This window comes from Rhizoctonia solani, chromosome 2 (genome assembly GCF_016906535.1).
Source record: "Rhizoctonia solani chromosome 2, complete sequence".
In the NCBI taxonomy this organism is placed as follows: domain Eukaryota; kingdom Fungi; phylum Basidiomycota; class Agaricomycetes; order Cantharellales; family Ceratobasidiaceae; genus Rhizoctonia; species Rhizoctonia solani.
In genome coordinates this window covers 1,639,251-1,659,811 of record NC_057371.1, presented here as the reverse complement: position 1 = coordinate 1,659,811, position 20,561 = coordinate 1,639,251, and the positions used below count along the sequence as shown (strand labels likewise).

The window sequence follows — 20,561 nt, the reverse complement described above, 5'->3', positions numbered from 1 at the left end:
TTGAACAAATACAGGGAGTATAAATCCAATAAATAATTCATTAGTCCATAATCTTCTACAATGGTTCTATGTCTATAGTGGACTCCATTATAGAAGCTCGAAGCTTAAACTAAGTCTAGAATCTATTGGATCTATGGCCCATGCCTTCCTCTTGGTTGGTATCGCCTCTTTGCGGAGTGATAGGATCTGCTTGCACAACGCCATGACGTGCACCTCTACTTCAAACTTCAGTTAGTGGTCTGTGTTTGTATCGTGTTGAGTGGACAAGTACCTAGCGTGTTTGTTTTTGAAGCTAGATTTCACAAAATCGAATAGCTCACGAGCTCTTGAGCCTCTGGTAGATGAATACAAACAATAGTTGAGTTAAAGTCGAGAAACGGCAACGAACCTAATAGGAAAATTAAAGATAGAAGCAACTCACTGGGTCAGAGAACCGTCAGGGGTTGTATGGCGAGTATACAGTGAGATCGGGGCCTGATAGACTGAGCGAGATGGTATAGCCATAGCCAGGTACTACGCGTCTGAATTTAGGGATGTAGGATAGGTTTGCATGTTGAACTCAAGGGCCTAGTTTATACGGATTTTATGGTCAATCGCACTCGCCCCCTCATTGGTACCCGTGCAAGGCAATCGTACATTAATTATTCGTTGCGTCTACCTGGTTCTCTTTAAGTTTACTCAATAACCTTCACTCATGATGCAGAATGGTTAATTCGGTAACACGGAGAAAGTAAGGTCCGAACACGCGACTGCGGGTCCGAGTGTATTGGACTGCGGGTCCAGAAGCGCTGTTAACGGTGGGTTTCTCGATAGTTGTTTCTTACACCTCATAACTTTCCGTATAATCATCCAGTAGTATACATCTTTTGTACGGGGACATACCTTCTATAGGGGTAGGATCGCGTCGACACGGATCGTGACATATTGCCTGCGCGCCTGGTTTCATACCCAACCGAAGCCTAATATGGTTAAAGTCGTTGATCGACCGCAGGCGATCCAGTGACATATACCATGTGTCTTTGACTAGCACTTTGAAGAAGAATCATACCACCATTTCACACAGCCCCCTCTCCTTTGCGGCCAGATTTACAGACAACCGCCCATAAAGCTTACATCACCCGGCACCTAATACACGCCGATGTGTATGCGTAAGGGGAACTCGTACCTCGTTTATAGGGGTTGACAAGTGTTTGATGGCACTAATTTAAACTTGTTCAGCTAGTTGAGAGCATGTGCAAGTCTCGGAGTGCATAAGCTGCTATAACGGCACAGAGCGCTGAAAATCTAATAGGTCTTGGCCAAATTAATATAAATAACTCAATTCAATGGAGAGGGATATACAATTTGAGTAAAACTCAACGTCTCACGATGATGTTTCTATATCATAAATGTAAGCCAACCAATGGTGATGAATCTTAGTAACTTAAATATAATGGAGGTCTGGGGTGTTGGAAATTCAAGGCCACGAAAAGTGTTTTGCGAGTAAAAATAACTGAATGAAATGGAAATACACAACACGAGCATGTTGACAATACATAATAGATATCTAAGCTAACCAGACCCTCGGTGGGCGTACACCTTTATGATTGGGGAGCTCCTGTATTCCCCTGGCGGAAGGTGGACCATGCCTCAGAAGTAGCGGCGCTAATCCTCATTTTGATGCTATCAAAGTTGTCCAATGCTGGTCTGACGTCCAGGTTGAATACTGGTTGACCTGTGATTATTCAGATCGTTGGGTTAATCCGGACGGATGAAATCCAATTGCGAGAACTTGAGTAAATCGGACCGAGTAAGGTTGGTGTAAAACATACCATTCTCATCCGACTCTCCGCCGTAGTAATCGATCACGTATCGAACTTCCTCTTGTGTCTTTGGACGCCGAACAATCCAGTCATGGCGATCAAACGGTGGTTGGACGCTGCATACACCCATACCAATAGCGTGAGTATTGGGCGCCGGTAATGTGAGTGCGATCACGTACTCGAAACGAGAGGGTAAAAGCCAACCAGCAAACTGGAATAGCCGGGCTTTGGGTGAAAGCTGACCGGGTCGGCCTTGGAACTTAACAAGCTGGAGATCAGCTGCCTCTTCTGGGCTAAAAAGACATGGGATTAGGGTTTGAATTCGTTGAACTCGGATTAAGTGATTGAGCTGAAATTCAATTGGTTTGGCCACTCACCCGCCCTCTCTTTTGGCCTCCCACCTCAGAACCTCGAGCCAGGCCTCTTCGTTAAGGAAATTATGAATATGAACCATAGTCTCGACATGTTCTTCTGGGGTCTCCCACCCCTTCCGCACGAGCGCGTTATAAAACTGTTGAGGAGACGGGTATTCCCATTTCCCTGCAGCAGTGTCTGCTCCAGCAGCAGGGCCGGTAGGGCCATACGTGCTCCCTGCGGCCCGAGGAATAGATGAGACAGACCTGTTTGTTGGAAGGTCCATTATTTGACCCGGTGCACGATTTTGATTGAGTATTGGCATATTGTTATGTGGGTTTAGTGCGTCGGGATCATGTGGGATCGGGCATTGGGCGACCGGAGGAGGAGCGGCCGTATGCATAGGACAACTTGGAGGAGGAGCACCCGTTACCCCAGCATGAGGGTTAACAGCTGCTGTTGGCGCAGGAGCAGGAGTGGAAGCGTTTTGACCCATGGCAGTCGTCGACAGACGGAGAGAAAGAGAAATGAGCGCCGATCACAAAAACCCAAGCGCACGTCAAAATCGTGGGACCCGGTCACGTGCACCGTTCCCGTTCAATACCTCCCACCATAATGACATGGATATCCACACTTTCAAGTATTGGTATGGCTGTGGGGCCTCCACTCGTCTATGCCGACCAGGGTAAGTAATGACAACTCTGTCTACTGCTCCCAGCTTATAGCTTTATGGACAGCTGTTTCAATCGTTAGAAACAAGTACGCCAAATCACAACCTCAGAGGTAGCAGTTCGGATTGACTGATCGCTTGACTATATGCAGAGACTCTTCAGGCTTTTCCCGAGACGGTACGCTCAATCATATGCCCACTAAAATTTGACTGACTTTCTCTTCAAGTATGCGCAATTCTGTTAATAGCCAATATAGCAAGGTGTTTCTTTTGGCTTGGGAATCGATTTGAATTCCGTAAGTCTGCCCACCCATGTTCTTGACTGTGAACTAAACTGTTGATTGTAGCGTTGCTCATTCAATCAATCTTAATGATACTCGCGCAGCTCGCCCTCCTGTATATCTGCATTCGCTATCGCCCGGATATCTCTCCCGAGTCAGTGGGTGTTAGTACGCGCCCGTATGGGTTCTGGCAGTGGCCCAGCTATGGAACCTACATTGAATTTTTGGCTGGATTGATGTACGTCCCTGTCTCGACATAGTCACTCCTTCATTTATCACCCTCCCTCTTCCTCCGGTTTGTCATCTTCAGCTTGTCGTGCTCCACTAATTATGGCCGATAGCGTGGTTTTAACGATCGTAGAGCTAATTTTTGGGCGCATGTCTTGGTTCGTTGACGCTCTTGGATTCTTCGCTCTCGGACTCGAGAGTACACTCCCTCTTCCGCAGTTATACAGGTACTCTCTTTCTCCCCTCTGTTGTTGATTAGTAATCTAACGTAGCCCAACTGTCTCGATAACTCGAACTGCGCTTTTGAATATCTGAACTAACCCTCATAATCACTACCAATGCATTCCAAAATAGCAATTATCGACAAAAATCACTATACGGCTTCCGCATGTCGACATTGCTAGGATGGGTGGGAGGAGATGCCTACAAGTGAGCTGAGACAAGTGAAATACTCCCTTTCCCTTCCACTAACTTCAATTAATAGAACAGTATACTTCTTCCTTCAATCATCTCCTATGCAATTCAAGGTTTGCGCTATTTTTCAGTTGTCTGTCGATTTTGGTGGGTACCCGTAAGCTTCGTTTAAAATAAATGGGCTAATCGGGTTATGGTACCATAGCTATCGTTGCGCAGCGGTTCTACTATGGGAATAAACCCCCGGCTATTCTTCCCGATATAGACGATATTGAGCAGGCCCTAAGGCTCGCTGAGGATTAGTTTGAAGCTAGACAGAATATAAGTGTACAATACGTGATATACACAGAACTCGGATGTACGAATGTCTCGCTCGAAGATAGAAATACACGAAAGTATCATCACGTGGGTCTGTACATGAGGTCAAGCGCCCCATCCAAAGCATAACCACCACAATGTCTATACAGCCACTCGAGCCCGAAACGACCCAAGACCTGATTCATGCACCACTGACGACCTTCGAGACGCTCACTCACTCGCTCTTTTCCTCGCTCTCTCAATCTGGTTTACGTACCCAAACACAGCAACAAGCCCCTCACATCTCGACATTTCTCGAGACAGACTTGGTATTGGCCCAGGCATTAGCTACTGCGCGAGAACACCAAGCGAATCAAAAATTGATTGAGGATCTTAGTACCGAGTCCTGGAGTTGGATGAAAAGCTGAGAACTGTATGGTCAAGCCTCGACGAAGCGCATAAAGAGTTGGGTGGGATTGTTGAGGAGGGAGAGAAGAGGATTAAGGAAATTGAATTGTCTGCCAAGGGTAAGATCTTTTGCCTCACCACGCTTGGGTATGATTGATTTGAACTTGAACGGCAGGCGCTGTTCCCTACCAACAGCTTCTCAACTATGCCTCTATTCTGAGCGGATTTACATCTGCACCGCCGACTTCGAAAGGACCTATCGGACCAGACCAACCAGCCCCACACTGGATTAAGCCTCCCTTCCCGAACGAAGAGAAAATGCGTGCTGGGAGGTTGGCCGAACGACCAGCTTTGGAGAGGGTTAATCCCAAGGAACCTGGTGAGTCTCCACACGAGGTATCTTATTTATTTATTCACCAAATATTTTGTAGAAAACCTTCGCTCGCCCTCTGTCGACCCGGTCGAAGCAGCTTTCAATCCATACAGACATGACTATCAAAGACACCAAGCCCAAATGCAACAAGAAGCCGACCTGCTGGATCTGGATCTCAATCCGGACCTATAACCAACTTGCCCAATCGACTCTTGGCGATCTTCCCCACGTCCTCTACAGCCCTTTGCAACTCCTTCCTCCAATCCTCTCCGCCAACTTCCACCGGGTCTCCTGTAACAGCCTCTTCCATTCAGGAACAATATCTGCCCTCGTGCGTCCGTTTACAAACGTAATATAAACTAGCCCAGGATATCGTTTCTCGTACGCTTCGTTTAGCTCTTTTAGCCTTTCCAATACTTCGGGAGGAGTCGCGTGTTTGGCCTGTTCAGCGGCGCTGAGGGCTGAGAGGTTGCTGACTTCCCCGATGCGTGGGTGCCCCGCTACGAAGTGGGCTTGATCCGCCAAAGGGAGTGAGAGAATAAGTATTGTGGCCGAATCAATCAAGGACGTGTACGTTGTAGATGGCCCAAGGGAAAGATTTGGGACGACCTTTGTGTATAGAATCTCGGACGGCTCGAACAGAGTAGCCAGGGCTTGCGCCAAGGGTGATGTGCGGGACGTGTCATTTGAGTTCAAGATAGAGGCTATGGATGGTAGAGACATTATTTTGTATCCTCCCGATGAGATAAGTGCAAGTGGTCAGTTCCAGATTGGATGTTGTCACGTGGAGCGTATCTCGATGGACGGAGAGTAACTATATGAGTCTTTATACCCTTGTCCCATTCTAGGAACTACCGATAATCAACATAAGACTCATGGATGCTTTGCAGCATGAACAATTAAGAGTTTAAATTCAATCTTTTAATTATTACTACAAATAATCCGCCTAAGATAGTCCAGCCCCGAGCAGCTCCTTACTCCCTGCGGTACTTCTGGTAGTAGTGAATCAAACCAGTCGTCTAATAGAACGGTCAGTTAGCCTGCTATACACAAGAATCTATTAAATTAATACTCACCGAGCTGTCGTGGCCTGTGACGTCCTCGGGTTTGTCCAGCTGCGCAAGGATAGCCTTGGCCAAGACCTTTCCGAGCTCGACACCCATTTGGTCTGCGCATACACGCTCGTTAGATGAGTCTTTATATTGCTATAGGAGGACTTACCGAAGGAGTTGATGCCCCATACCATACCCTGGACGAAAACTTGTGCTCATAAAGTGCGATGAGAGCACCGAGTGTCGAGGGGGTAAGAAGAGGGAAGATGATCGAGTTGCTGGGGCGGTTACCCTCAAAGACCTTGGACTTGATGAGTGCCTCGGACGCTCCCGAGCCGAGTTCCTGTATAATACGAGGCGTCATAAGTACACACGTTTTGACACTAGGATTAGCAGCACATACCTTGCGGACCTGCTCCTCTGATTTTCCAAACGCCAAAGCCTCGGGCTGGGCGAAGAAGTTACTGAGAAGGATGCGGTGGTGACGCGAGCTGTTGCCGGTGTCGGCGAGGGTGTTGTGGGTTGTAGCGGGAGCGAGGAAGTCAGTGGGGATGAGCTTGGTTCCCTGGTGAACAAGCTGGTAGAATGAGTGCTGGCCGTTGGTTCCAGCTGCTCCCCAGATGATGGGCTGCGACAATCTTGTCAATTAATGAGAAATAGGATAGATATCATACTTACACCGGTCTGATAATCGACTCTGTTTCCATCCTTGGTAACGAACTTGCCGTTACTCTCCATATCGCCTTGCTGGAAGTAGTCGGCAAATTGTAGAGGTATTGGTCGTAAGGAAGGAGAGCATGGGTCTGGGCTCCATAGAAATCATTGTACCAAATGCCAATGACAGCCATGATGACCGGCAAGTTGTCCTCAAGCTTAGTGGTACGGAAGTGCTGGTCCATTCCAGCGGCACCGCGCAAGAGTTGCTCAAAGTTGTCATAACCGATGACGAGCGCGATCGAGAGACTAAATGCGCGTTAGTACATCTCTAGTATATATTTTCCAAGCAGCTTACCCAATAGCACTCCAGAGCGAGTAACGACCACCGACCCAGTCCCAGAATTGGAACATGTTCTCCTTGGCAATACCAAAAGCAGTAACATCCTTGGTGTTGGTACTGAGGGCAACAAAGTGCTTGGCTACGTGCTTGACGTCCTTGGCGGTATTGAGGAACCAGGACTTGGCCGTTTGAGCGTTGGTGATCGTTTCTTGGGTAGTGAACGTCTTGCTCGCAACGATGAACAACGTCGTCTCGGGGTCGCACAAACGAAGAATCTCGGCAATGTGAGTACCATCGATGTTGCTAACAAAGTGCGCCTTGAGATCGCGCTTCGCATACGGCTTCAGGGCCTCAGTGACCATGACAGGTCCCAAATCGGAACCACCGATACCAATATTGACGATGGCCTCGATCTTCTTGCCAGTGTACCCAGTCCATTGTCCGTTTCGCACAGACTCGGTGAACTCCTTGATGTGCGCAAGGACGGCCGGGACCTCATCCGCACCAGGTTCGCTCACAAAGTTGTTCGAAAAGTTACGAAGCGCAGTGTGAAGGACCGCACGATCCTCGCTCGTATTGATGTGTTCGCCTGCAAACATCGCGTCGCGAGCACCTTCGACATCGGCTTCGCGCACAAGGGAGAACAACTCGGCGAGAACGGACTCATTGATGAGGTTCTTGGAGTAGTCGAGTAAGAAAGTCGTGGACGCGTCGTCCGCTGAGGTGTACTCGCGAGAGAACTTGGCGAATCGTTGAGGATCCTTGGCGAACAAGTCCTTCAAGACGATCTGTTCCTTTTGCTGATCATAAAGCTGCTGGAGCTTCTTCCAGCTCTCGTAGTCTACACACGCCACAAGAGTTAATCCCGATACAGCAGATTGCACGCTCTGGTCGACTCACTGGATGCAAGGGTTCCGGGCATATTCAAGATAGTGGGATGTATGCGATGTTGTCTACTAGCACTTTCGATCAGCGATCCTTATGAACGCGTCTGGCTCGGTTCGTGAGGCGTGGGAGAGTACTGGAGTAGTTGCGGCCCGGACGCGAATGAGCCATGGGAACAAACGATCATCGTGGGAATATATCACGTGGAACAAAAAGAAGGATCGTCATTCGGCGTTTGTGCGGCTGTGGGGTAACGAAGGGCGCTTAGACTCGACCACGACCCATGATGCGAGATGTCATTCCAGCAACTCGATAATCCATTCGATGGCGGTGGACTAACTCCACCACCAGGATACGTCGTACCGTCTTTCCCGTCTCTCTACGACCCCCGATTCGATTTTGGCGATAACGATCCAAACAATCCGCCCCCGGGAACATACTACTTGTACAACTCGTTTGGTGAGCTCGCACCTCTCTGCCGAATCGAGAGAAACCACCCAAACTCGCTCTGATCTCAACTCCCCCCACCCCAGAGATATATCGCTTCACTCTATACTGGACACTCATATTCTATGCTTCTTCATTTGCATTGTGCGGGACGTTTGCGCTCTTGGTCCGGGGTCTAGCAAAGCGCCGTGCGCCGAAACTGTTCGTCACCGTGGTTCTTGCTTTTATACTCACCGGAACGTTCTTTGCGGTTGTGGGATCGGCGATTGTTGGTATGTGACGGAATGTTGTTCATTTGTCAGGAGGACTAACGGTTAGTGCAGGATATGTTCTTGCTGCCATCTATTCAGTCGGGTACTTTAGCATGTCTACGTGAGTTACTCTCGAATCGGTTCGAGTAAAGCGTGGCACTAACAATGCATAGTTGGGTTCCCTTTTTGTGGGCGCTCATCCTCACCCTCGTTGCTGTAATGGGTTCCTATTCAACCGTGATTGTAATGTTATAGCTATTCGCTCTCGCTATCTATATTTCTATCTATTTCGTAAGTACAGCACAGTGCTGGTATATACACTCGTCTAATTCTACCATACAGGTTCTTGCATGTTATAATACACACAATCCGAAAAAAGTCACTACAAACAAATTTCAATTCTATAGGTGCTAATGTACCAAGCAAGCAGACAGAAAGAGCCCAAAAAACGGTCGACAGGGATAGCGTGGATGGCTTGATACAGGGGGGAGGATAACATGAAAACGTACATATACGACGAAGAGATGGAGGATGGAAGACCCAAGGCACAAAAAAAAAGGATATCAAGTGTGATGGCAAGAACGGACAAAATGGCCACGACACCAAAAGAGATAAAACTACGAAGAAAAGAAATGCGGGAATGTTGTATATCGGAAAGGCAAAACGACGGCGACCAAGATCAAAATGGGTAGGAGACATATAAACAGGAACAAGAGACATGGCAGGCACACACGACCAATAGTTGAGGTATAAAACAAACAAGACAACACGTGCAAGCAATTTAGATATAGGACTACGTAAAGGGACGGCAAATAGGGACCGGATAGGATAGGCGGGCGTGTAGAGTTTCTTCTTCTACTCTTCCACCATTCAGCCCCAACCGCAAAAAAGGCCCCCCAAATGAAAAAAGGCAAGCTGTAGTGATTTTTATCTCATCGGCTGACCTTGCTGTTCTTCGGACGTCCGAGTGGAGCAGAATATGTCGCAACGGCGGGAGGTGCCACAAGTGGCAGATCGCTTGCGCTACGTGGCTTGCGATCAAACAAGTTGGCACCCTTGCCGCTGTCCGAGAGTGTGTAGCTAGCCGAACGTGGCTCGAGCAGGGGCCTGTTGGCATTGGCGTCCTTGGTTGCTAGAGGTTTTCCGGAGCGAGACTGCAGTTGGGGTTGCTGATGACTCAGAGGTGGGTTGGGCGAGAGCGGGGAGGGATAGCCTCGCGAAAAGGCTTGTGGGGTGGGCGAGGGTGGACGATTAGTACCGACAGGATATCCATGTACGCTCGCGCGGTGTGCCGGGACAGGCCGGCTCATCGAGACCGGAGGGGGACGCGCACGAGGGGCGATGCTGAGCCCAAGGCTATCTTCTTGAGCATTTGGAAGCGCTAGACTCGTGCTCTTGATAGATGCGGCAGCAGGTAAATCGCGTGTAAGTTGAACTGCCCTGTCCGAGCTGGCGCGGCGCGTGTGCAGACGGGGAGTAGTCTCGCCTACAGAGGTGGACTCGTCGCTTTCCCGGATTTGAGAGTAAGGGTTAGTGTACTTGAACGGACGAGGCTGAGACTCGTTCAAACTGTTGGACCGCTGGAGTGAACGGGGCGGGGTTGGAGCCGGCGGCAATGGTACGCTGCGCAGATTCGGCTCGATAGGAGTCGGAATGCTTGTCTCTAGCTCTTCCTTGTGCGACGGCAAAGCCCCATCAACCCAAGCGCTTGCTGCAATTGCGAGGCGCTTCGTCCCGCGAGACTCGTCAAATCCGCGCGATCCCTTGGTGCGCTGAACGGGATCTAGGTCCGGAGCCGAGCTAAGACTAGCGCGCCTAACGAGAGACGTCTGTGGGCTCGGAGCAAGGGACGGGATGTCCGATACAGGAGTGTATGCTCGGCGCGGGACGGGCCGCACGAGTTCAGAGGCGACGGATACTGTCTTGTCCGAGGCAGGTGAAATTGGCGAGACGGGGGAGACATTGCCCGCCGCGGACTTAGTCGGGGGAGATTGCCCGAAGTCTCCCGACTTGGGCCCGAGCAGAGCCGAGGACCGCGCCGAGTCTGCTGCGCGAGAGGACCGGGACTTGTTTGGCGAAGAACCCTGAGTTGGGGCGGGGCCAAATACAAATGATGTCGGGCTGATGGGGGAAGCGGGAATTGGGCTCAGCTGGCTGGGCGTGTGTGGTGTGCGTGGAGTGGTCGGTGTCATGGGATCTTGCGTTAGAAGAATAGACAGCGTTTTTCCAGTGTCGGTGGATGAATCGGATAAGCTTGAGGCGGACAATACAGGAGAAGGAGGCACTATGTGGATACATAATTAGAGTGAGAAGCAGAAGCAGACACAGTATAGAGTCCAGACTAACATTCCGCGCCGGGTTCGGGCAAGAGGGGCTGGAAACTCATCATGAGTTGTCGCCTGACTGGAACAGGTGCGGTGAGTTGAACGGATATCTTTGGGGGCGTAGACTCGGGGGACGAGTCGGAAGTTGTTCGGGGTGAGACGGACCCCATAGACACCGAGGCCGACGAGCCAGCATCCGAGGACACCGGAGACAGCGGCGGACGAGGAAGTACGGATGGAACCGCACTGGATGTCGGCACTGGTGATGCGAGAATGGACAAATCAGGAACAACGAGAGGGGAAGCCTTGGGCTCCGAGGATGATGCCGATGAAGATGGCGGTGCAGCAGCGCGTGACTCGGTAGAAGAAGAGCTAGAATTTTTTGGCTCTTCACAAGTCAATGGACAAAGCGTGAGCGGAACGTGGGACAATAGCGGCGAGAGCCCCATTGACGCGTGGCGGTCACTGGGTAGGGACTCGAGGGAAAGCTGTTTCAGCTCGAGAACATCGCTGCAATCGAGATCAGTATCGATAGTGTGTCAATATGTAGGTCTCGAACACACCTATAGCTCAGCTTGGACACGACTTCAACTGCAGACCGATCCCAGTCATCGGCAAAGAATACCTGCGAGTTGGTTGCGCTGAATGTGACAGACTTGGTGACGGTATTGCTCCCACTCCGTTTCAGAATTGGTTTCAGGGGCTGCTGCGACGAAGATGGAACAGGAATCATTGCGGACGCGTCGAGCATAAGACAAGATACAATCGGTTAGATGACGCGTCTGGGGGATGGACTGTCGAGGAGGACAAGGTGGTGGTGGGAGGGAGAAGAATGTCGATCGTGTGCTGGCAGCGTGTGGCGGATAACTTCGCAACTGACAATAGGCAATTCCCCGGCCGTTTCAGCTTGTGCGGGGCAGTCCTATGACCCCTCGCTACCAACTGCGGGGAATACTGGGCAGTGTGAGCAACTCGCTACTGGGACGCCCAGTGGCAACATTCACTCTTACCTACCTGTGGCGGCTCCGACGCAAGGCGCTAGGCCCTCGGTCGTGGGCTCTCTGGTTCAGGTGCGTAGGCCCGGAAGGGATACCAACTACACAGCGGGCGGGCGAGCGAGAATCTTATGGTCGCTTTCGCTTTCTCAAATGTTCGCTCTCGAATCGATTCGCACGTGATACGAGTCATCACACCCATGTGTCCTTAGCGCCGCTTGCCTTTTTCGCAAATTCGCCAATCAGCTGGGGAAATCGCGCTGGATCAGATCCCGTATCCCCGGGTCCAACTTGCTTTGCATTCCACAATACCTACGATCCAATATGCGCGCGATGACCTCGGACGCTCATTCTCATTTCATACTGCATATAAACATAGCACCATCGCATACATTCGACTATTTCTTCCCACCTACCGAGCATTCTTCGCGGCTCATCCCGCCAAATTTTCATCTTGTGATTTTATCTGCCCCATACAATCTGTACTGATATCTGCCTCGCGATGCCCAAAACGGTACGCGCACGGTCAGAATCACCAATATGGCCATATAGCCCGAGTGCCTTGCTCGCTTTCTGCCCGCTCTCCGGACCGAATCTCCCAACCATCACTAAGACATACACACACCTTAAAACACTATTCTCACGACAGCCTTTCTCTTATCTTATGACGACACACTTTACGCCGCCCGTATTCAGATTCTCGGTCTTTCAGCATTCTAGGCGGCTACGGTCGTCCGACTGCTACGTCCACCGATATCTCTCCGGGACAGAAGCAGACTTTCTGATACGATCTTTTCTGGCTACGTCCTGTATCGGCCCACATGCATTTGCTCCACGTATCCGACTGCGTTTGAAGTGTTCCATGACCTCGACGTGACTGAACCCCGCAGAGATTAGCTTTCCTGGGGTTGGAAACTCAGGTACGAGCGTTTGGGACCTCCTTGGTCAATCGGCGACGCTCTGGATAGAGATAAACCAAAGGGTCGGCGGCCAGTCTGTGTGCACCGACTTTCTTCGCGTGGCTGAATTAGATTAAACTAGCCTTTTTGATAGTGTATACCAGGCCTATAATTCCGACCTGATAAGACTTTGCGCTCTATGATGGATTCGGCCTTGAACGGATCTCTGACAAACAGGTCTAAAGTATCTCAAGTCCAGGCTATCGCATTTTGATACTCGCTTGCCAATATGTTTGGCGAGACCTCGAACAACGGATGACCTCAGCTTATCCTCTGCTTGTTATTTCATCCACCCAATCGGTACTGTCCCGCCTACGACCAAACTACGACTCGTCCGATACACTCCCAGCTCACGATCTCCTCGCCATTATTTTGTAAACATGTTCTCGTCCCCCACCTTCCCAATCGTCCCAACACATTGATAGTATAGCTGAATGACGCCCTTTCAATTGGATCACGTCATCTTCGCGAGGTTTAAGCCCATTCGCTTTGTCGACCGGTACGGTTCGATCCCACCTAGATTATAACAAAAACAACCGTTATCGTCCGTACATCAGTACACATCCCAGACGTTAAACCACCCAAAGACCGCTCATCGCAAAGGAAGCCTGTCAACCCCCACCCCCCGAATCGAACAAACTCACCGAAGAACTCCCTCCATTTTGAATCCCATCCGCTCCGCCGCTCGTACACTTGGCTTATTGTCCACATGCGCCATCCATTGCACACGGCGCAAACCCAATCCGCCATCGCCCGGTTTTTGAAGCGCATAATCAAGCAACAGCCCGATCGCGTGCGTCGAGACAAATGTGCGCTGATACGATGGGAGCACGATCACGTACCCGATCTCGACACTCGCCGTTTCGGGCGAGGCGCGTAGGTACCCAATTGTCCCTGCGAGCTGGCCATGCACTTTTTGAGAGACAGAAAGAGAGCGAATCCCGCAATTGCGAGGTCAGCTGAGAGGCACGGACTGAGATTAGGTTTTGGGTTTTACCTTGTCCCGGGATGATCTTTGACTTGTCGAGCAACGCATAGACCATCCACGTGGGATCACTACGGATGCGCTGCTCGAAATGAAGTTCGAATTCGTGAAGCGTGTCAAACGGATTCCAGGGCAGATACTGAAGGAGCTCTGGGTGGGGCTTCATGCCTTCGACCAAGGCCTGGCCATGAATAGAAGGCTGAAGTGATAATATCTGTTAATTGCGCTCATCACATGTGACTTGGTTGATCTACCACAAATGGGACGAGCTTTAGTTTGTCCGATTCGAGCTCCCTTACTGGGAAGCGAAAGTTGAGGTCGTACGGAGCATCGGGATCGGGGAGAGTTACGGGTCCTTTGGGAGGGGGAGGGGTGTAGTTGTTTATTACTTCCACCATCCGTCGTTGTCGAAATTATGAATGCACTGGGAGAAAGTTTCCTTGCTGCGAGTCGGTCATATTCTATGCACGGCGCAAATAAACAGGGATACACACAACGCCCAAAACGGATAGTCTATTACTTTGTAAAATCGCCGGCCATTATGTCATTGACACCATATTATTCAGCAATCGGCCGGATCGCTTCTTTTCTGGTTGAGAGAATGTTAATGTGGACACCTCTACGACCCTACGACGACAACAGGGATGACTGTCAATGAGCGACAACCCTTGCTGGACCGCGAACCCCCCTGGATGGGCTTCCATTACCGGAAATCCTGTTCAAGTAAAGGCCGGCTCGGAGCGCCACCTTGGACCGAGCGAGATTACTAAAGGCACACGAGTCGGTATTTTGGCTGGTATTTGGGTTGCCATGTTTCTTGCGGTGAGCCCAGATTACCAAGCCTTAATCAATGCGTATTGAACGAGTGGTTTGGGACAGTCTGTGAACAGTGAGTTTGAACGTCGAGACCTGTGAGAATGACTCGCGCTAATTCTATATTTTTGGAATTAAGCGACAATGGTAGCCACGCGTGAGCATATCAATCTACGTATTACCAAACTTCATCACTTACCCCTATACACTAGTAATTTCATCCATCTCTTCGGAATACAACCGCTCGAACCAGGCCAGTTGGCTAGGCACATCGTACGTATTTCAAACTCAGACCAGCACTTGCACAGAGGTAACCAAATCTGGACCGACCAGATTTCTACTCGCGACTTGCACGTTCACTCCTCTGTACGGTCGACTATGCAACGTTCTAGGTCGCCGAGGAGCCAACCAGACCGCGGTCCTGTTCGCAGCTGTGGGGACATTGGCATGTGGGCTTTCGAATAGCTTGGAGATGTTGATTGCCGCGCGATTTGTGCGTTTTTTTTTCTTGTGCTTTTTTTATGGGGGCTGTATTCTCACTTTGATGTACAGCTTTCGGGCATGGGCAGTGGTGGGATATTTACCACGGCCTCGATTATCACATCGGACATGTACACAATACGGGAAAGGAGTTTGACACAGGGCATTGCGTCTTTGTTCAATGGGGTATGTATCATGACCAAACCCCACGGAACGTAGTCTTCATTACAGCTATTGATGCTTGCATTTACAGGCTGGAATGGGCCTTGGCGGTCCTCTTGGAGGCTGGATTAGCGACCGTTTTGGATGGCGTTGGGCCTTTCTTATACAGATCCCGTTTTTTGCCGTATCGTTCTTTCTCACTTCTGCCAACTTACGTGAGTGAAGTTCTCACAAATTGACCGCTCAATATCTGAAAGCGGTTCTCAAAGACTATGTAACGCCTGGTCGAGGGAGAGGAGCCAAGGAAATTCTTAAACGAATCGATTACGGAGGATGTGCGACCATGTTTGTTAGTGTGAGTGTGTCAAATTCTAATACGTTTCTGCTGTAATAACTCAATCCATACTAGGTTGGAGCGTTGTTGTTTTTCCTTAGTTTCAAATACAACCAAGAGTATGCTGTATGTGGACTTTGCAACTTGGGCCACGGATATATGCTGACTTTCTGCGCAGTGGGATAGTGCACCAGTAGTGACGAGCTTGGCCGTTATGATCCTAGCCGCCATGGCGTTTCTATTCGTCGAGTTGAAACTCGCGTATGAACCAATGCTAGCACCTTCGCTACTTAAGGAAAGCGTACCAGTCATAATAGGCTATAGTAATGCCCTCGTTTCAATGTGCAACTTGTAAGTCCGCCCGATTGATAGTTTATGTAAAACTGACTGTTGTCCAGTGCCATTATGTATTTCTTCCCGATGTGGTTTGAGACGGTTCAACTTCAGAGTGCTGGTGTGGCAGGTGCTCATTTGTTACCCAACTCTGTTGCAATGTCGTTGGGGTCTCTGTTTGCAGGGTGAGTGGTGCTATTGGAAGTCAGCTATTGTATCAATCCATTAATGTGCAACAGATGGTACATGGCCAAGACGGGTCGGTATAAGATCTTGACAAATCTTTTTGGGCTGTTTCCTTGCATTGCTTCCTTGCTTGTTTACCGTCTTAGAGAAAACTCTAGTAGTTTCGAGCAGTGGTTTAGTATTGTGGGTGAATCAATTTGCATGGTTGGGTAACATTGATTATTTTATTCAGATCCCGCTAGGCTTCGGAAATGCTGTTGTGTTACAAACTACTTTGAGTGAGCAAAAATTCAATCAGTACCATACTTCAGCTGACATCCGATTAGTTTGTCTGTTGGCCTCGATTGATAGTAAGTATTACAGAACGATACTCCGGCTAGTTTATCCATTCAGACCTTATCAGATTCACAATTGGCTGTTGGCACCGGCTTTACTCAGTTATACCGCGGAGTTGGTGCGTGAACCAATGTTTTAGTTGGAGCATCATGACAGGCTGACTGTGCCGCACAGGTCAGGTGTTAGGTGTGGCCGTTAGCTCTGCGTTTTTCCAGTCAGTTCTCGATAGGGAGCTACGTTCGCGAATCACGGGAAAGGATGCCGATGAGGTGGGATTTAATTATTAATTCGTGGAGTTCTCGAGCACTTAAACCAACCCCTAGTGGGTTGTTCGTATCCGTCATTCGAGTAAATTAGTGGTAAATCTCGAAGAGCACCTGCAACGTGCAGCGCGCGATTCGTATGGCGAAGCATTGAGGTATGTGTTTTTGTATGCAGCGGCCTGCAGTTTGGTTTCTTTTATTCTCCGACTTTGGGTGAGCCTTATTCTTTATGTGCGTTTTCCTATACTAACCACATGATAGCTTCCTGAGGTACCTCTCGATGAACCTGAAACGCCAGCACCTGCTTCACCTACACCTAGCAACCTTTCTAACGAAAGCGCGGTGGACGAAGTCGAGATGCACTCCCGCCCATTCGTCCGACGCCGCGAATCCGCGTACGACGTTTGTCTACTTTAGAGTCGGATGATGGATTTGATCCGGAGGGCGGACTGGCCACATCACCCCGCAGAAAACCTCGTTTGGCAACTAGTGTCTAACAAATATTTGGGTTAAAATTGACTCCAAAAAATCTATTTTTCAACCATCTGTATTTCCAGGATCAACATGAATCGGTAGTACATTTAACACATCTGCGTCGGGTCTGTGAGGCGGTTGTGAGCGCATATGCCTCGCCCTTAACCGCATGTTTAAATTACACTATTTTCTTTCCCAAAGAAAGAAAGATACACGGTTCTTTCCCATACTCGCTAAGCGTCGGGGCTGATCCATGGAAGTTGATTAAACTGTCCTTCCATACAATCTTCAGCCTCCACACGTGATTACCGGTCACTTTTGAAAAGCTCGGTCATGGGGCCATAAAGTTTATATCTGAACCACGATGACTCTCTGGGCTATCCTAGGGATAACTCTGTTCGTGTACATTTTAGCTCTTAGAAAACGGCTTATCACTCCCAACCCTGCTGTCTATGATTATATAGCCAAGAACAGCTCCGATGAAGAGCTTTCGCAAGTGACAATCCCTACACCTGATGATATGGCGAAAGCTATGAAGGCGGCCGGAGGGGCAACCGGGAAGGCTTATATAGTGGTTGGAGGAGCGGGAAACGTTGGACAATGTCTTGTCAGGACACTGCTTGGTCGCGGGGAAACGCTGGTTCGCATCATTGATGTCGCCCCGCCCAAAATATCTGGAGATCCAAATGCCCCACATCATATTTCCCACGCAGAGTTTATCAAAGCAGACGTAACCGATTACAAGTCGATCCAAGAAGCCATTTCTAGACCTTTCGGAGACACTGGGCGCACTGCAGAGGCCATATTCCACACTGTCGCAGTCATCAGGAACTATGAGCGGCTACCATACCTGAAACATCTTAGCCACCGAGTTAACGTGGAGGGAACCAAGAACGTTCTCAAGGCTGCACAAGAACTCGGAACCGTTAAATCATTTGTGTACACATCCAGCATTGCGATTCTTGTCCCTCCTGCATGGTATATGCGCCTTGGATACGAGAACGGCCTGGCGCCTCGCAAGGGGGTTGTGTTTGGTGACACCAACCCGGAAGACGTAACATGTGCGAACAACTACTACCTTCATACTAAACGCGAAGCGGATATATTTGTACGTGCCGCGGATGGAGTCAAGGGCGTTCGAACTGGAGTTCTGAGACCAGGAATGTGCGTACTTGGCTTTTCGAACCCGTACAAAACTAATCACCTGATAGGTCTATCACCGGACCCCATGACATTTGGGTATCTTTTGTATGTCATTACACTTTATAGAGCTTTGATCTTGAAGGCCTTACTTATTTATTCTAGTATTTCACTAACCCAGGGCCTAATCTTGTTTGGGGTGGAGAGTAAGCACTTTTAATGTTAATTTTTGCTGGTGCTCATGAGTTTTCACAGGTACTTTCAGAATATAGTAAACCCATGGGATCTTTCTCGAGCGCATGTCCAATTGGCGGACGCATTGCTTAATAACCCAAAGGAGAGTGCCGGCCAAGCATTTGCTATCACAGGACAGACAAGAGCCCATTCATTCGATGAGATCCGACGCATGATCCAGGTTTGTTTCCAGACTAATTTTTCTCGTATTATCTAGTAACACTAGTTGCCAAAAATTAGTTCTATAGTCAACGAGATTTGGGATTTAAACGGGCTCCAGGTGAGTACGTGCAATCAAAGAGTAGTTAGGTGGCTAAAATGTTTTGATCACAGCTCTGGCTCTATATGCTATCTCACATTTATTAGAAGCGTTCTTTCTCATTCGCTACTTTTCCCTCAAACTTTTGTCTAAAGTTACTCGACTTGAGACTACGTACGTTCCCAAGTGGGCTGTGGACACTAAGATGACCTTTCTTCAACCTATGATGTGGGACCTGTCATTCGCCGACGTAATTGTGGACGATTCGAGAGCGCGGAAGGTCTTGGGGTAAGTGCTATTCGTTGATTGCACTCTCGAGCCGTGGCTGAAAGACACACATCAAGGTATCGCAATTATTGGTCCACCGCGCAAACTATCAAGTGGACAGTAGACGATTGAAGGTCGATATAAGCTATGAATCGGATGTATAGTACGCTTTAAAGAATCAATCCTTGCTTGGGCCAAGTTGCACGTGATCTCGCGCCTCAAGCACAAACATCACCCGACTTCTCACTACATCTGAGCCTACTCCTCAGCAGCAGGATTTACATCAAGTGAGTACAATCGCATCATTCTATGAATCTACTTGATACATGTGCGATGATTGCTCATAAATACGGCTATGTTTTCGAGCGGGAATAATTCCAAGGAAATACCTCCGCCGCAGGCTCCTATATATGTTGGGAGATGTTCGAACGCTCCCCTCTTCTTTGCGACCACAACCCCATCTCCGCCTTCTATTCTTCTAACATATACTATCCCTTCAGCTCCCATCTACCCACACAACACAATGGACTTCGGACCCGCTAGCGAATTCCATATGCGCCTCTGCCTGGCCCTCAAGACGGTCGGGATGGATTTTCCCATGAGCTACTTGCTCTTGGGTGTTATAATCAATATGTTTGCTCTCATCGTAAGCACCAGGAGGCCATATATGCTTGACCGTTGTCTCATTCGCCCCTAATTGACATTTCGGTAGAAAACCAACTCTGCGAACTTTCTCTTGGATGCTCGAACAATCAACGACATCCTCTCCCTCAAGCAAGAAATCATCCTTCTTTCTATCTACTATGATATCGATACTTTACTTCAATTCGAGTCCCTCAAGGTGTGTCGGATTTGTTCCATGTGGTCATGCATAGCCCCTAACAGGTTACGTTACAGTTGATCCCAAGCAACTTGAAGTGCGACTGCAAGGCCTTAGGAATAAACCGAAAGGTTCTAGTTAAGAAGAGTAAACTGTCCGCCAAGGTTAGTGCTGCACTTAATATCCTCCGGAACTTCCCTGACCAAAGAAACCAGGACATGCAACTACTCGATGAAGCGCAAACGCTTCTGCGTTGCCTTGCGCTTGTAAGATACTTCATGGCCGACCCGAATATGGAGGTCGACGTTCTCATCGCGGATTTCAACCGCTCAAGCTTAGTCTATCTACCTCATGGTACTATTCGAAAGCCAGGGTTGGACTACGCGTCATTCGGAAACGCCCAGTCTCGAGCATTTGGAGCTTAAATAGCCAAGGGTTCGAGATGTATACTCCTGCCTCTTCGCCTACTCCAGCTCCAATGCGCGAAGCACTAAACATCAAACCACGATTTAATCCATTAAGTCGAAACCCATGGCGACCAGGCCTGCCCTGACCCGCATGGACCTCGACGATGAGAACTCTCCGGTTCTCTCTAATGCGCCCCTTCGCATGAGGCGCAAGACTCCCTTCCGATTTGGGCGGTTCTAAGCTCGGATTTGAACTTTTGGCGCTCTCGCCACCATATGCCCCATCCTCTCTGTTTTCTCCTATGCCTACCCTTTCTGTCCTCGTCATCAT

The 20,561-nt window shown here is 49.2% G+C and overlaps 11 protein-coding genes across 11 annotated transcripts; 6 read left to right on the top strand and 5 right to left on the bottom strand.

Moving 5' to 3' along the window:
* Nucleotides 1-1,580: 1,580 nt before the first annotated feature.
* Nucleotides 1,581-2,652, bottom strand: RhiXN_05149 (Cytochrome C/C1 heme lyase; the record flags this gene model as incomplete). The annotated part of the gene is made up of 4 exons (XM_043324965.1): nt 1,581-1,714; nt 1,812-1,918; nt 1,982-2,095; nt 2,180-2,652. The coding sequence occupies 4 exons, from the start codon at nt 2,650-2,652 to the stop codon at nt 1,581-1,583; spliced, it is 828 nt and encodes a 275-aa protein (XP_043177384.1).
* A 119-nt stretch (nt 2,653-2,771) lies between these two features.
* Nucleotides 2,772-4,052, top strand: RhiXN_05148 (PQ-loop repeat-containing protein 1; the record flags this gene model as incomplete). Its single annotated transcript, XM_043324964.1, has 9 exons — nt 2,772-2,841; nt 2,894-2,915; nt 2,979-3,004; nt 3,054-3,122; nt 3,174-3,345; nt 3,449-3,562; nt 3,690-3,764; nt 3,820-3,896; nt 3,955-4,052. The coding sequence occupies 9 exons, from the start codon at nt 2,772-2,774 to the stop codon at nt 4,050-4,052; spliced, it is 723 nt and encodes a 240-aa protein (XP_043177383.1).
* Nucleotides 4,053-4,204: 152 nt separating this feature from the next.
* On the top strand, nt 4,205-5,019 carry RhiXN_05147 (uncharacterized protein; the record flags this gene model as incomplete). The annotated part of the gene is made up of 4 exons (XM_043324963.1): nt 4,205-4,375; nt 4,444-4,573; nt 4,630-4,833; nt 4,886-5,019. 4 exons carry the CDS (start codon nt 4,205-4,207, stop codon nt 5,017-5,019), a joined length of 639 nt encoding a protein of 212 aa, XP_043177382.1.
* A 42-nt stretch (nt 5,020-5,061) lies between these two features.
* RhiXN_05146 (glucose-6-phosphate isomerase) lies at nt 5,062-5,550 on the bottom strand (the record flags this gene model as incomplete). Its single annotated transcript, XM_043324962.1, has 1 exon — nt 5,062-5,550. The coding sequence occupies one exon, from the start codon at nt 5,548-5,550 to the stop codon at nt 5,062-5,064; it is 489 nt and encodes a 162-aa protein (XP_043177381.1).
* Nucleotides 5,551-5,801: 251 nt separating this feature from the next.
* RhiXN_05145 (glucose-6-phosphate isomerase) lies at nt 5,802-7,798 on the bottom strand (the record flags this gene model as incomplete). The annotated part of the gene is made up of 7 exons (XM_043324961.1): nt 5,802-5,846; nt 5,904-6,008; nt 6,049-6,222; nt 6,283-6,507; nt 6,560-6,842; nt 6,892-7,717; nt 7,777-7,798. The coding sequence occupies 7 exons, from the start codon at nt 7,796-7,798 to the stop codon at nt 5,802-5,804; spliced, it is 1,680 nt and encodes a 559-aa protein (XP_043177380.1).
* Nucleotides 7,799-8,054: 256 nt separating this feature from the next.
* RhiXN_05144 (integral membrane family protein) lies at nt 8,055-8,714 on the top strand (the record flags this gene model as incomplete). The annotated part of the gene is made up of 4 exons (XM_043324960.1): nt 8,055-8,220; nt 8,295-8,480; nt 8,532-8,580; nt 8,633-8,714. 4 exons carry the CDS (start codon nt 8,055-8,057, stop codon nt 8,712-8,714), a joined length of 483 nt encoding a protein of 160 aa, XP_043177379.1.
* Nucleotides 8,715-9,391: 677 nt separating this feature from the next.
* RhiXN_05143 (uncharacterized protein) lies at nt 9,392-11,516 on the bottom strand (the record flags this gene model as incomplete). The annotated part of the gene is made up of 3 exons (XM_043324959.1): nt 9,392-10,743; nt 10,806-11,293; nt 11,347-11,516. 3 exons carry the CDS (start codon nt 11,514-11,516, stop codon nt 9,392-9,394), a joined length of 2,010 nt encoding a protein of 669 aa, XP_043177378.1.
* A 1,571-nt stretch (nt 11,517-13,087) lies between these two features.
* Nucleotides 13,088-14,120, bottom strand: RhiXN_05142 (GNAT family acetyltransferase; the record flags this gene model as incomplete). The annotated part of the gene is made up of 4 exons (XM_043324958.1): nt 13,088-13,253; nt 13,382-13,649; nt 13,735-13,921; nt 13,977-14,120. 4 exons carry the CDS (start codon nt 14,118-14,120, stop codon nt 13,088-13,090), a joined length of 765 nt encoding a protein of 254 aa, XP_043177377.1.
* A 256-nt stretch (nt 14,121-14,376) lies between these two features.
* Nucleotides 14,377-17,046, top strand: RhiXN_05141 (major facilitator superfamily transporter; the record flags this gene model as incomplete). The annotated part of the gene is made up of 17 exons (XM_043324957.1): nt 14,377-14,544; nt 14,602-14,611; nt 14,675-14,692; nt 14,748-15,028; nt 15,088-15,201; nt 15,269-15,392; nt 15,435-15,532; nt 15,587-15,637; nt 15,690-15,862; nt 15,910-16,029; nt 16,084-16,213; nt 16,263-16,308; nt 16,357-16,380; nt 16,434-16,484; nt 16,541-16,635; nt 16,690-16,842; nt 16,891-17,046. The coding sequence occupies 17 exons, from the start codon at nt 14,377-14,379 to the stop codon at nt 17,044-17,046; spliced, it is 1,812 nt and encodes a 603-aa protein (XP_043177376.1).
* Nucleotides 17,047-17,467: 421 nt separating this feature from the next.
* RhiXN_05140 (3-beta hydroxysteroid dehydrogenase/isomerase family protein) lies at nt 17,468-19,135 on the top strand (the record flags this gene model as incomplete). Its single annotated transcript, XM_043324956.1, has 7 exons — nt 17,468-18,267; nt 18,315-18,351; nt 18,409-18,449; nt 18,499-18,658; nt 18,718-18,757; nt 18,811-19,024; nt 19,081-19,135. 7 exons carry the CDS (start codon nt 17,468-17,470, stop codon nt 19,133-19,135), a joined length of 1,347 nt encoding a protein of 448 aa, XP_043177375.1.
* A 223-nt stretch (nt 19,136-19,358) lies between these two features.
* On the top strand, nt 19,359-20,248 carry RhiXN_05139 (uncharacterized protein; the record flags this gene model as incomplete). Its single annotated transcript, XM_043324955.1, has 3 exons — nt 19,359-19,649; nt 19,716-19,844; nt 19,901-20,248. 3 exons carry the CDS (start codon nt 19,359-19,361, stop codon nt 20,246-20,248), a joined length of 768 nt encoding a protein of 255 aa, XP_043177374.1.
* Between the last annotated feature and the right edge of the window lie 313 nt (nt 20,249-20,561).